At 53.6% G+C, this 13,726-nt stretch overlaps 1 protein-coding gene across 1 annotated transcript in view; it reads right to left on the reverse strand.

Moving 5' to 3' along the window:
- CUX1 (cut like homeobox 1) overlaps nt 1-13,726 on the reverse strand; it is a 359,467-nt gene that overhangs the window by 498 nt on the left and 345,243 nt on the right. Inside the window, 3 exon segments of the mRNA XM_007468893.1 lie at nt 7-180; nt 6,328-6,592; nt 12,763-12,951. Of these exon segments, the coding sequence (XP_007468955.1) occupies nt 7-180; nt 6,328-6,592; nt 12,763-12,951 (628 nt within the window).

Here is a 13,726-nt window from a genome sequence, read left to right on the forward strand (position 1 = left end):
CCCGACTCTTCGGCATCCGCGGCGCCCGGGCCCTCGGCGGCCTCCACGCCGTCGCAGCTGTCGCCCTCCGAGCTGGGCGCTGCCCGGCCGCTCCGGGCCGACGGCGAGTCGCTGGCCCCGGCCTGGCCCTGGCTCCCGGCCTGAATCTCCTCAATAAACAGTTCTCTGCGTATCCGAGACCTACGAGACACAAGCAGGGGGGCGCCATGAGGGGGCCGCCGCGCACGGGCGCTCTGCGCCCCTTCCCTTGCGGCCTGAGCCTCCTGCCATCTCCGCCCCGACGCCCTCTCTCCGTCCACCGCACCGCATCTCACACTCCCACCCGCCGGACAGCCGTTGAGGCCCCTGTGGGCCCCAGAGCGGAGCAGGGCCCGCTCCTGGGCGGCCCCTCTTTAAAGCCGCCCCACCCTTCCCAGCCAGGAGCCAGCAAAGACCCCGCGGTTTCCTAAACTCGGTGCCTCTGCGTAACCTGTCCCTTGGCTGGCATGCCAGTCCCCTCTTCACAAGGATGGAGCGCCAGCGTTACTTATTTAATGGCACGGTGCCTCCACCTCCATGCCAGTCGACCTCCAACCAGGCTGTGAATGGCGAGGTCCCATTCTTAGCACACCCCAGGCCTAGCACGGTGCTCGGTGTACAGTGATCAAGGCCGACTGAATTCATACGTGGAAGGAGAGCATGAATGATAACCACTGCTTCCTCATCTGGACTTCGTGACAGAGAACCAGTTGCTAGACGGTGCCCAGAGTGAAAATCTTCAGTGTCCCGCTCTGAGCCACGGGCCAGGCAGGGCCTCTGGTCAAGGCTGAGGTGGGATTCTGACAAATTATGTATTTCAACTAACTCCCTCCTCTAAAAGAAAACCAGGAAAGGGTCATTTCTGATCAAGCAGGAAGGAGACCAAATAACGTGCTCCAACGCATCGAGCATGTTTTAATCAAGCTGAGTTCAGCCTACGCTGGAAAGTGTGCTTCACTGTTTTGTGGGGTCTGAAGGAGACACCTACAGAAGGGCCCTGGCTTTCCCTGCATTTTTTTTGTTGTTGTTGTTAACGGTACGCGGGCCTCTCACTGTTGTGGCCTCTCCGGCTGCGGAGCACAGGCTCCGGACGCGCAGGCTCAGCGGCCATGGCTCACGGGCCCAGCCGCTCCGCGGCATGTGGGATCTTCCCGGACCGGGGCACGAATCCGCGTCCCCTGCATCGGCAGGCGGACGCTCAACCACTGCGCCACCAGGGAAGCCCTGGCCTTCCCTGTTTTGGAGCCCTTTGTGATGTCATGAAAGGGCTGTTGTTAAGTCTGTTTTGTTTTGTGTTGGAATTTCTCTTCCCATCACGCTCACAGTACTAGGCTCGATCAGAAGTCTCCCTAAGGTGTTTCTGCCAAAGAGCTGAAAGAGCCTCTGATCACGAGCCATCTGTTAGTGGAAAAGCATCTTCAGGGAAATGAGCACCAAGCCCAGTCAGTGTCCCGCGGAAACTGGGCCTGCGGAAAGCCCTGGGGTTAGGCATACACGAAGATACTTTGTATAGTGCATGTAACTCAATAACGGGAACATTTTTTGAGAACCCACAATATGCCAGCTTCTGTGCTGGACGTAGGGAGGCTGGGGCCAGGGAGAATCCGGCTGTAGTTGAGTCCAGTATATCAGAACTCTGGTCATGGTTATCTGCTACATAGTTTTTTGCTCCACACATAGGGTGAGCTCTGACCCTTGTCCTGAAGATGATTCCTGAGCCAGAGCTACCCGGGTGAGATCCTAAAGCCCCCCAGAAGTTCCCAGGGATAACGGAAGACTTTTCTCCTTCCCTTGGGCGACCTTGGGAGCCCGTGAAATGGCAGCTTCCATAAACAGGTTCCTGGGCACTTTGCTGGGAGGGCAAACCGGCTCTTTACTGGCTTTTAAGCCCTTTGGCAGCCAGAAATGCCCGTTGGGATGAACACCCAATCCCATTCCATCCTGGTTACAGAGGTGGGAGGCTAGACGGACAGCTGAGGGTTTGGTCCCATCCAGGCCACAGGCCCACCCTGGACTTACTCTGAGTCTCAGGGGCAGCCTGGCCCGGCTTGGAGAACAGGCTTTTTGGAACCAGGCAAACCTGGGTTCGAAATCTGGCTTGTCACTCACTAGCCGGGCAACTTGGGGCAAGTTCCTTAACCTTTATGAGCTTCAGTTTCCTTAGCAGAAAAATATGGAGAATAGTGTCTTCCTTGCAGAGATGTTACAGTTAAATATTAATGGATACTATAGGACACAAAGTAGACCAAAAAAAAAAAAAAAAAAAAAAAAAAAAAAAGAAACTGTTTTGTTTTGTGTTGGAATTTCTCTTCCCATCACGCTCACAGTACTAGGCTCGATCAGAAGTCTCCCTAAGGTGTTTCTGCCAAAGAGCTGAAAGAGCCTCTGATCACGAGCCATCTGTTAGTGGAAAAGCATCTTCAGGGAAATGAGCACCAAGCCCAGTCAGTGTCCCGCGGAAACTGGGCCTGCGGAAAGCCCTGGGGTTAGGCATACACGAAGATACTTTGTATAGTGCATGTAACTCAATAACGGGAACATTTTTTGAGAACCCACAATATGCCAGCTTCTGTGCTGGACGTAGGGAGGCTGGGGCCAGGGAGAATCCGGCTGTAGTTGAGTCCAGTATATCAGAACTCTGGTCATGGTTATCTGCTACATAGTTTTTTGCTCCACACATAGGGTGAGCTCTGACCCTTGTCCTGAAGATGATTCCTGAGCCAGAGCTACCCGGGTGAGATCCTAAAGCCCCCCAGAAGTTCCCAGGGATAACGGAAGACTTTTCTCCTTCCCTTGGGCGACCTTGGGAGCCCGTGAAATGGCAGCTTCCATAAACAGGTTCCTGGGCACTTTGCTGGGAGGGCAAACCGGCTCTTTACTGGCTTTTAAGCCCTTTGGCAGCCAGAAATGCCCGTTGGGATGAACACCCAATCCCATTCCATCCTGGTTACAGAGGTGGGAGGCTAGACGGACAGCTGAGGGTTTGGTCCCATCCAGGCCACAGGCCCACCCTGGACTTACTCTGAGTCTCAGGGGCAGCCTGGCCCGGCTTGGAGAACAGGCTTTTTGGAACCAGGCAAACCTGGGTTCGAAATCTGGCTTGTCACTCACTAGCCGGGCAACTTGGGGCAAGTTCCTTAACCTTTATGAGCTTCAGTTTCCTTAGCAGAAAAATATGGAGAATAGTGTCTTCCTTGCAGAGATGTTACAGTTAAATATTAATGGATACTATAGGACACAAAGTAGACCAAAAAAAAAAAAAAAAGTAGAAAAAAAAAAGGAACTATTCTTCTGTTCTTACCATCTAGCTGCCTTTTCAACAACAAAGTCCCCGTTGTAAGCAGTGAGGGAGGAAAGGGACAACTTCATGCCCAGGGCCTGGGACCCAGGCTGCCACCCTCACTGGCTCGGCTAACGTGTATAATAACCTTTCTCTGTAAAACGGGGCTGGCAGCAGGCACTGAATTCGACTGCTGATCAGAGGAAGTGAGGAGATAACATCTACAAAGCTCTTGGCTCAGTGCCTGGCACATGTTATATGCTCAGCAGATACGAGACGTCATCCTTCTTAGCCTAGATTTGTCTCCACGTCCCTGAGGAGGATTATCTTCTGGTCTAGAAAGCTCAGGTCCCAGAAGCAAATCTGCTTTTCAGACACAAGTCACGCAAGGCTGACAGGATGCCATGGCTTTTAGGGCCTGGAGGAGTTTCTCCTAATGGATGTGTTTTTCTCCAGGAGACCAGGTGTCCTGTGTTGCTCTGAAATTCCTGGGTACATGGTCACCCTAGAGTACTTCTCATTTCCTTAGGGTGAAAGGATAAGAGGAAGTGAAGTTTTATTTTTTTGATGGGGGCAAAAATCGACCCCAAACATTACGAAGGGTTCCAGTGGCGCGGTAAAAAGTAAATCAACTTCTGTTTAACTCCTGTGGAAAGAAGCTAAGAAACTGCCCTCTCGCTTAGGAATTAAAACGCGTTCAGCGCATGTGTGCTGAGTGCTACTGTGTGCTCGTCCTTGTGTGAAGCTCTGAGGGACGCACCAGGTAAGCTGGTCTGGACTAAGCATTTAAGCGGAAGAGCTAAAGCCATGGAGACAGTGCTCGCTCAGCTGGAATCTCTGCTCTGCACTTTTCCTTTGGGTGACCTTAGGCAAGGGACTGCAACTCTTTGGGCTTTATGCCAGTTCTGAATGACCTGGTGTCGCTTCTCATCCAGCCTATTTTGTGGCTTATAAAATTCTTCTCTAGTTGAGTTCTTCTTTCAAGACTCTGCCATATCATACCTCTTCCAGGATATTCATCCAGATCTCTGCAGGTGAAACTCACCTCTTCCCTTGGTTATCCCACTTGACTTACCAGCCTGCTTTGTTGTGGAGTATGTTTGACAGAAGGCATTTATTGCGCATCCATCTACTCTAGGTCCGGACCTGAGCTCATGACTAGCTTTTGAGGTTCTACTGCTATTCTTCCCATCTCCCCCTTCTCTCTTTATAGTTGAATTTGCTTAAATGCTCAAGTGAGGCATCTCCACAATGACCAGCAGGCATTACTGCGGTAGTCAGGAGGCCAGCTGGGAAACGTGGAGAGCGCATGCCCTGGCCAGGAGGCAGTGACTGCCACTCAACTGAGGCCTGTAGGGGGATCTGGAAAAAAAAAAAGGTGGCCCCAGCAGGGCCAGGGGAAATGGCTTTGGAGATGTTTTGTGTGACTGGCAGCACCTTTACCCAGATACTCAGCAATCTACAGCTCCCGGCACCCCTGTCCAGGGTTATGATTCTTGCATTAAAATGGACATAACTTGCAGAAGACTCAAAGGTACACATTCAAACGCACCTTTGTGTCTAGAGAGTGAAAGGAGGATTGTGTGACACCTGGCAAGGAGAGGCTCCGGTGAGCTTCTGCCCACATTTCCACTCACTAGCCTTCACTGCACTTTAGTTTACTACTTTGGAGGTTTCCTTCCGTGCAGAGGGAGCTCTCCGTTGTTGTAACTGCTGACCTTACTCTGCCTCTGTTTTCATCTGATTGGTAAATTTAGGATGAATAAGTTAGCCATGCTAAGCTCATGTACTTTGTCTTCTTGGGAGCCAGCCTACACATGGGGGGCCAGTGGTGCCATGATGGATAAACTGGCCTGGTTTTCAGGGTCAGGGAACAAGCCTGTTTGGCTCTCACACTAAGCTACATCTGCTAACGTAGCCTTCATCAGCAATAAAGGTATTATTCTGGCTCCCATCTAATAGTTAAAAATTTTCCAATTTGTTCAGAACCTGGGAACAACTGTGCCCTGTCAGAAGCTCCAGCAGAGCCTGTCCGATGAGGCAGGCCCCAGTTTGAGACACGACTCCTCCCTCTAGCCCCTGACTGTCTGTGATCTTATGTTGCCTGCCACTTATTTCAGGTGAGGAACCATGAGGGCTCCACCTGCACTGGTTATACATGTGTACTTGTCACCTTGGTATAACCAGAAGCACCTACCCCAGTTCTGCTGAGCCCTAGAGAAAATGATGTTTTGATGGGAACTAGCGATCGAGATGGCCGTGTACAAGGCATTAAACAGGCAGGAATTTCCATCAGGCCACTGAGAATTCTTGGTTTCTAGCAGTAGGGAGTCTTGGTTTTAGCGGTGATCTGACAGTTCATTATCTGTCAGTGGATCTCCATTATCTAATCCAAACATTTTACCCCAGTCCTTTGTTCTAGAGGAGAGCACCGGGCCCTTCCCTCCTCAGGTAAGTTATTTAACCCCTCTGCGCTTTATGTTTTCATCTATAAAATGTGGAAAAAACTGTATCTCTTACACAGTTGTGAGGATCAAGTGATACAGTGCTGGTTAAAACACATAGCTCAGTGTCTGTAGACCTGATAGATGCTCAATAAATCTTCATTAACTCATGACTTTCCCAGAAGAAAGGGTCTTACACTACCTGACTGATTTGATTACAAAACTAATCAAACTAATTTGGAAAACAGTACTGTAAAAGACCCTGAGAAAGCATTAAAAAAATCACCAAATACACGGTCACTACTGTGGAACCATGAATGACTACACTCTCCCTTTTTAAATGATAGCCCTGAGAGATTTTTGTTCTGGTCTCTTAACTATATGACCCTACGTCTTTGGGGTTTAAAACGCCAATACGAATAAGAAGCCAATTAACTGACCAAACACCAAGTTCTCAGTCCCCAGCACGTCGTTCCCGTGCACGGTGAACGGCCAGTGTCTGCAGTACCCGTCGGCCTCTTCCCGAGGGCTGAACGCGCGTTCTCTAAGCTGTAGCTAACTTACTGGGCGAGAGCAGGACCGTACCTGTAATTATGGAACCAGTTGATGACAGTGCTGGTTTTCAAGTTGAGCTGCGTGGCGAGTTCTTCGATGGTTTTTGGTGACGGGTATGGCTTTTGCTGATATGCTCGTTTCAGAGCTTCCTTCTCTTCGGGAGCCAGCACCACTCGGGGTTTCTTCAGCTGGTGCTGGGGCTGGGGGCTGGCGCCCTGGCTGTAGTCAATGCCAGCGGAGGGGGGCTCGCAGGGCTGGCTGTCGCTGACCGAGCTGTGCCGCCGCTTCATGTAGGCTGAGGGAGAGAGAGGAGTCAGACTGAGGCGCGGGCCCAGCGGGGAGACCCGCCCTGGCCCCGGCCCGCCGCTACGCGGTACGCCCTCCGCCCTCCACTCCCAGACATTGCCGTGTGGACTGTGGCAGCTCCCTGCTCTTCTGAGAGCATCTCAGAACACCTGGGCTAGAACCATTCTGAAACCCAACACACACTCATTGAGGACCTGCTCTGTCGTGACGTGAGGTCCCCGTCTGTCCCTGCACGACCCACGGTTTAGTGGGGACACAGAGAAGTATACAGATAGGTGACCCCAGTAAGGTGTGATAAGGGAGGCAAGCGTGGGGTGCCACGGAGGCGGGCACTGAGGGAGAGTACTCAGCTCAGCCTGGGGAGGGGACCGGGGAGGCTTCCTGGGAGACATGATGATGAAACTGAATCTTGAAGGGCAAAGGGATTAACCAGAAAAACTAGGCAGCAAAGTAAAGATGGTAGGAGGCTGCTCCAGAAAGCGGCAATAGTGTGTGCAAAGACACAGAGGCACGAAACAGCACGGGCAAAGTGTGTTGTGTGTGTGTGTGTGTGTGTGTGTGTGTGCGTGCGTGCACGCGCGTGCACATGGGGTGTGGGGTGTGGGGTGTGGTGGAGCTGTTGGACCTAAAGGTGGAGAGATGGGCGGCCAGGGTAGGCCACAAGTTTGGACATTACCTAGAAAGCAGTGGGAAGAGACGAAAAGATTTTAATGAAGGGAATGATGTGATCAGCTCTCTGTTTCTGAAAGGCTGCCTTGGCGACAGCTCGGAGGGTGGAGTGGGAAGGACTGGAAGGAACAAGCTCAGTCGGGAGGAAAGAAGAATAAAGATTTGCACTAAGGCAGTGGTGATGGGGCTGGAGGAAAGCAGACGGATGGTGGAGCTGTGAGGGGTGGAACTGACAGGACGTGGTGGCTGACTCAGCGAGGGACCAGAGTGAGTGGCGCTGAGGACGGCCCCCTGGTCTCAGGTGTGGGAGGTGAGGTGGGTGCTGGTGTCATTGGGCTGGGTATCACAGAAGGAGCAGATTAAAGGGAGAAGATGATGGTTTGTCTTGGAAACGTGGAGTCTTGAGGGGTCGCTGGGTCACCCACGTCGAGGTGTTCTGTAGGCAGTTGGAAAGACAGGTGTTAAGCTCAGAAGAATGGTCCGGGCTAGAGAGAGGAACTTGGAACCGCTAGAACAGAACTTGTAGTTAAGTCAGCGACCTTGATGAAAAAGAGCAAGGCCGAGAATGGAATCCTGGAAAACACCCACATGCAGAGGATATACCCCAGGAAGCAGCAGCCGTGAAGGATACAGAGACGGGAGGCAAACCAGGAGACAGTGGTATGAGGAAGGGATGAGTGAGCAGTGAGGGTCCCTGTGTCAGTGCCGCAGAAAGGAAGGTCCAACAAGCACCCAGGATGTCCTGGGTAAGCTCAGACATTAGGAGGTAACTGGAGGCCTCGGTGAGCAGATACAGCGGAGCTGTGGGAGCAGAAGCCAGACTGCAGTGCATTTAATAGTGAACAGGAGGTGAGAAAGTGGAGGTCGTGGGCAGGAGTTACTATTCTAAGAAGCCTAACTGTAAAAGAAAAGTGAGAGACAGGATGGCTTCTAGAAGCGAAGTCCCAGGTCGAGGGTGGCCCTTTAAAGGTGCGAGAGAGCTGATGGGGGAGAAGACAGACAGAGCTGGGGCTACAGGTGAGGGAGGAGACGGCCACCGGAGGTGCGTGAGGTGGGTCCTGGATACGGGGGCGGGGGGGACATACAGACACGTCTACAGGGACTGAGGTGGGGAGAGGTGACGGCCTTGGTTTTCTTTATGAAGTAGGAGGGCAGGAGGAGAGGTGATCTGAAGAGATGGAAGTGGAGTCTTGAGACAGGCCGGTGAGAAATGGTGGTGCGGATGGAGGGGGTGATGGCGGCGGGGGGGGGGACCCTACTGAAGCCGGGGATACAAATCTGAGGCGGCACCGACCCGTGTAGGTCCCAGACGCCAAGGAGGTTGGGAGGGGGGGATGGCGGCGGGGGGGGGTACCCTACTGAAGCCGGAGATACAAATCTGAGGCGGCACCGACCCGTGTAGGTCCCAGACGCCAAGGAGGTTGGTTGAAGAAGACGGGCAGGGCGCTAACTCAAGGCTGGGATTGGCAGGGGGATGAGGAATGAAAAGGTGTGCGATACACTATCGTGGCCAGAGAGTACCGAAGTGGATCGGGGCGGGGGGTGGTGTTCTGGGGAAGGAGAGAAGGGCAGCAGAGGGCAAAGTGCTGGGGGAAAGCCTGGGAGGGGATATCCAGGCTCTGAAGGCCATCTGGGGTCAGGTGGGATGAACGGAGAAACGTGGAAAGGTGGACGGACAGTGGAATGTGGTCAGTGACGGGGGACCTGAACCCAGGCTTCGAGAGGTAGAGTAGCTGTGGGCGAGGATGCAGTTTGGGGAATCAGGGCTTGAGGAGGTCAAAGAACTTGAGGCCTGGGTGCTGGACAGGTCAGATGGGTCTTAAAATTCCCCTGGGTGAGGCAAGACCTGGGCGTGGAGGAAGGCGCTGATCCAGGGGCCACAGTCTTGAGAAAACGTAGACAGCGAGCAGGAGGTCGGCGGACGGAGGTGAGAAGGGGCTTCGAGAAAACCTGCTGGACCGAGCTTGGAGGAGGCTCCTAACCCAGGAGTGGAGGAGCGGCCAGAGCAGGGCTCAGAGGTCAGGAAACGCGTGGCCCGGAGGGCAGAGCGGCTGGCGCGAGGGGAGGACGTGTGCTGTTCACGTGTCTTTTTACTGTGGAATAAGGGTTAGGAGCGGTGGGCAGCGGGCTGAGGCGAGGCTCAGGGACTCAGGGGCGACTGTCACCTGGGGATGTGCTGAGTGGGCTGCGAGGGAAATGGGGGGGTGATTCCCGGGAGATATTTGCTCTACCAGGGCCATGTGTGCTTCGTCTGTTGTTACGTGTCATTAATCACCAGCTATGCTTCAACTTAAAAACCATTTGGACTTCTCGAGCAAACGAATCATCCACAGAGGTCATTCTAGCGAACTAACTTGGAATACGGTCTGAAGATTCCTTAAAACTTCTTAAAACTGATGCAAGTTGAGAAACAGTGTTATTTAACTCAAACGGCACGGAGTAGTAAGAGCAGAGTATGTGTCAGCAGCAGCAGACATTGGTCATCTAGTTCTCACAGTTACCCTACGGGAGACAGACCGGTATCATTCCTACTTACAGGCGGAAAAACTGAAGCCTAGAGAGGTTCAGTGAGTCACCTGAGGTCACACAGCTAGTGAGTGACAGAACTGAGGTTGACCTAAGTCTGTTCTGGAGAGCACTGCCTGCCCTGCGCAGCCAGATGGTGGCCAGCCCCGCTCCCCGCCTCCGCCCTGCCCCGCCACGGCACGGGAGCGGGGCCCGGGGCTGTGTCCATGGGAGCAGAGGGAAGCCAGGGAGACACGCTTCAGCAGCACTGACACATGGGTCTCAGATGTCACAGAAGACTATCGGGGTCCACCTGTAGCCTCCGGGGAGGGGAGCCCAGCCCCCGAGCTAGCTGAGGCTGCGTGTGCATGTGCGTGTGCGTGTGCGTGTGCGTGTGCGCGTGTGTGTCTCCACGTGCTTGGAACTGTGTGAACAGGTAGCTTCAGGGCTATCTCGTGAAGGGAACAGAAAGCAGGGGGTGGACTAGGGTAGAGAAAGAGATTTACGAGAATGAAAGAAAGGAGAACAATAAAAGATCTGCGCTGAAGAGAGAAGCGGCGAAAGCTTTACGGAAGAGGAGGAGGCGCAGCATACGTGGGAATCCTACGGCCTGCACTGCCTGCTGCAGAATTTTTAACCTAGGCTAGACTGGGGGCAAAGCTTATTTTCACCTATTTTAAAGGGATACAAATTATTTTAGTAACTCTCATTTAGTGAGCGCTTATATGTGCTGGTTGTTATACTAGGTACATTCTAATCCTTACAACCGGAAAAAGCATTACGTCCATTCTACAGATGCAGCAACTTAGGCTAGGGAGTTACTTAACATGCCATTTTATGATTAGAACTCAGACAGAATTGAGAAGATGATCTTCTCCCCCTAAAATGAATCTGGTGAAGAGTCAAGAGGCTACAAAGAAATGAGCCTGGTCTGTCCAGCCAGCCCCCTCGCGTTGGGCAGGTGACCGCTCGTCTATGGAAATCACAGGAAGTGCTGTGCCCTGGGTCACCCGCTGTTGTGTCTGACGGGTCAGATGCCTCGGCCTCCCGCTGGGGCTGGTTATGAGCATCCCTACCAGCGAGAGTTGACAGGGGGCCTGCAGCTGCTCAGGGACTTTGGGATGTGAGGAGGGGCCTGGGCCCCAGTGAGACAGTAACTCTTCTGTGACACAAGATGGCGCCCAGAGCCTGTGCAGGAGGGAGTGGAGGCCTAGGAAGCCCCCAGAGATCTATTTGTGGAGGCTGAGGTCCTTTCCTACTGGCCCAGGAGGAAGCACACCAGGGAGTGGTCCGGCCAGGGCCCGTGCACAGGAGGTGGCCTTCGGGAGGGATGCCTTCTGACAGAGTGTGCGCAGCTTTAGAACTGCTTGGGGTGGGCTCTTATTGAAAGTCTGTGATGGAGGTACTGGGTTCACGATACCATTCTCTCTGCTTTTACGTCTGAAATGTCCCATGATAAAAAGTCAAAAAGTTTTGCGGGGGGTGTGATGTGGCACCAGGCCTCTGGAGCCTGCAGCTGCCTGGAGCTGCCCATGGCTGCGGCCTGTGTCGGAGCCTTGGTCTGCAGTCAGAGGGCGGGCAGGACAGGAGCCCCCCGGAGGGCCCCGGCTGGCGTGGCAGCCGCTGCCTGGGCACGTGGTCCCGGCGTGACAGGCACTCGGCCCAGGGCAGCAGAACACATGCATATCTGAGAGCACTGGCTGTGAAGCCTAACAGCCCACGTTTGGATTCCTGCTTATGCCAACTTGAAGTCAGGTAAGTTTCATGATGCCAGAGCCTCATTTTTCCTGGATAATAACATCTCTACTGGATGGAGTTATGTGGGTTGAGTGAAGTCTCAGCACAGTGTCTGCAAATAGGAGGCACTCTGAAACTAGAAGTCTCTAGACCAGAGACTCTCCCTCCCCCTCGGAGCCCAGCCCTCTCCCCGGCTGGGTGAGGACAGTGGTGCCCGGCTGGAGGTGAGCAGCACACGCCCCTGGTGAACTCAGAGGGTACGAGCCTGGGCTCCACCCACCCCCGGCTCAGGCGCGCTGGCCGTGGGGCCGGGCACAGTCACATGGGTGGTTGTGATGCCCACTCTTTGGTGAGGTCCCCTGCAGAAGCTGAGGAAGGGGGGCGGTCACAGCTTCCTACGGCCAGACCAGCAGCTGGTGCCCACTCTTCCACATCTAAGGGATTCAGCAGCCACCAGGTGAGCTCCCAGCATTAAAGGTGACCCAGGACTGTCCCCTCCAAGGGGAGGACTCACTGATGAGGGGCGGCACGTACGGTGCAAACCAGGACACAGAGCAGGTGTCACTTCCTGCCACCAAGGAAATCCCTCAGGGTTTCTCCTGTGCCGTAACACTGCTGAGCATCTGAGAGGGCTCGCTAGGGCTGTGTCTGGAGAAGAGAGCTGCTCTTAGCTCTCTAGGAGGTCGCATGCCCTACAGCCCCAGAGACTGTAACGTAACAGCAAGAGAGAGGTCTGTCCTGGCAGGAATTTGCTCTGCTGTTCTCCAGGCTGGGTGACCTCCAAGGAGGCGGCTAACTTCTCTGAACCAGAGACTTCGTATTTACAAATGCATTTTTTAACCACCTCTTTGTGGAAGCCCTGCCATGTGGTACTCTGCGATGATGAAGTGTTTTAATACCCCACCCATCCAACAAAACAAAAGACAACAAAGGAGCCACCACCAAGTGGCCTTATTCTCCCGAAGAAGAAAGAGGTACACTGGTCGCCAGGGTGACTGAGGAGTGATCACAGTGCCCCCCAGGGCTAAATGCCTTTGGGTTCAGGCTGCTAGGCAGAAAAAGCCGCAAATCTTCCCAGTCCTTTTAGGTACTCATCGGTGGATGACCGTCAAAAAAATCCTTCACCCTGCCTTACAGTCCCTCGGGCATGGATCAATGTGCCTCCTCAGCTCGGTGTGAAGGCTTTAAAAGCAACAGCGCTTTTATAAACGAGAAAGCGATTGGCTGGGGCAGGCGGCAGGGAGTTACCTTTCTTTTCCATCCGTTTCATGTCCATCAGCTTCTCCACGTTGTTGGGGTCATTCAGCCACAGCTGCATCCGGACAAAGGGCTCCCGCCCCTTCAGACTGAGCTTGTGCCAGGGCTTTGGGCGAGCTAGGAGGTCGGAGACGGAGCCTTGGGTGAGCCCTAGGATGGTCTCCCCAAACAAGCGCTGACCTGGAGAGAGAACAGAACCAAGAGTGATGTCACTGCTGAGACCCAGGGATCTGGCGGGAGAAGAATGTGTCAGGTTAAAATCAGAAATGGGGGTTCCAGACCCACAGCCTGACCAGCTGGGTCCTGGCTTAGACTGAGCGCTTTGCAGACGCACATCCTCAACCAGACTGGTAACGAACGCCACTGGTGATGGAGTCAGTATGACTCTTGCATTCTGGCTACACACAAGGTTTCTCTCAAAAAAGCCTCTGGGCTTCGGATGAACCGAGGCCTGGAGGACACCTGCGGCTTTTATCAGAGGTGGTTAATCCCAAATCCGAGCTCAGGAAGTTGAGCAGCTCATGGGGAGACCTTCCTTTTACAGCCTCAAACCACAAGGCCGTCTGCACTGGCTCCCTTCACGATTAAGTGAGGTTACCAGGTCCTGCTGAGAAAACAGGCCACTTGACCCAAGGTCACAGCAGGAAAGAGAAGAAGAAAGAGCTCCTCAGCTTTATTTTCCCGAAAAGCAGGCCATTTCCAACTCTAAAGTCTGTCCCCGCAGTTCAAGCAGCCCGCTCCCCAGGCTGATCAGAGGCTATTTCGCTCTGGAGAGCACAGCGGCGTTAGGTCTGCAATGTTCGTCGGAGGCTTAGAAAGAAAATTTCTCTTCTCTGAGAGCCATTCAGCTGCCAGCGAAGAGGGGCCACCACTTATTTTTTTTTTTCCTTTGCGGTACGCGGGCCTCTCACTGCTGTGGCCTCTCCCATTGTGGAGCACAGGCTCCGGACGCGCA

This window comes from Lipotes vexillifer, unplaced genomic scaffold (assembly GCF_000442215.2).
Source record: "Lipotes vexillifer unplaced genomic scaffold, Lipotes_vexillifer_v1.1 scaffold12, whole genome shotgun sequence".
Lineage (NCBI taxonomy): Eukaryota > Metazoa > Chordata > Mammalia > Artiodactyla > Lipotidae > Lipotes > Lipotes vexillifer.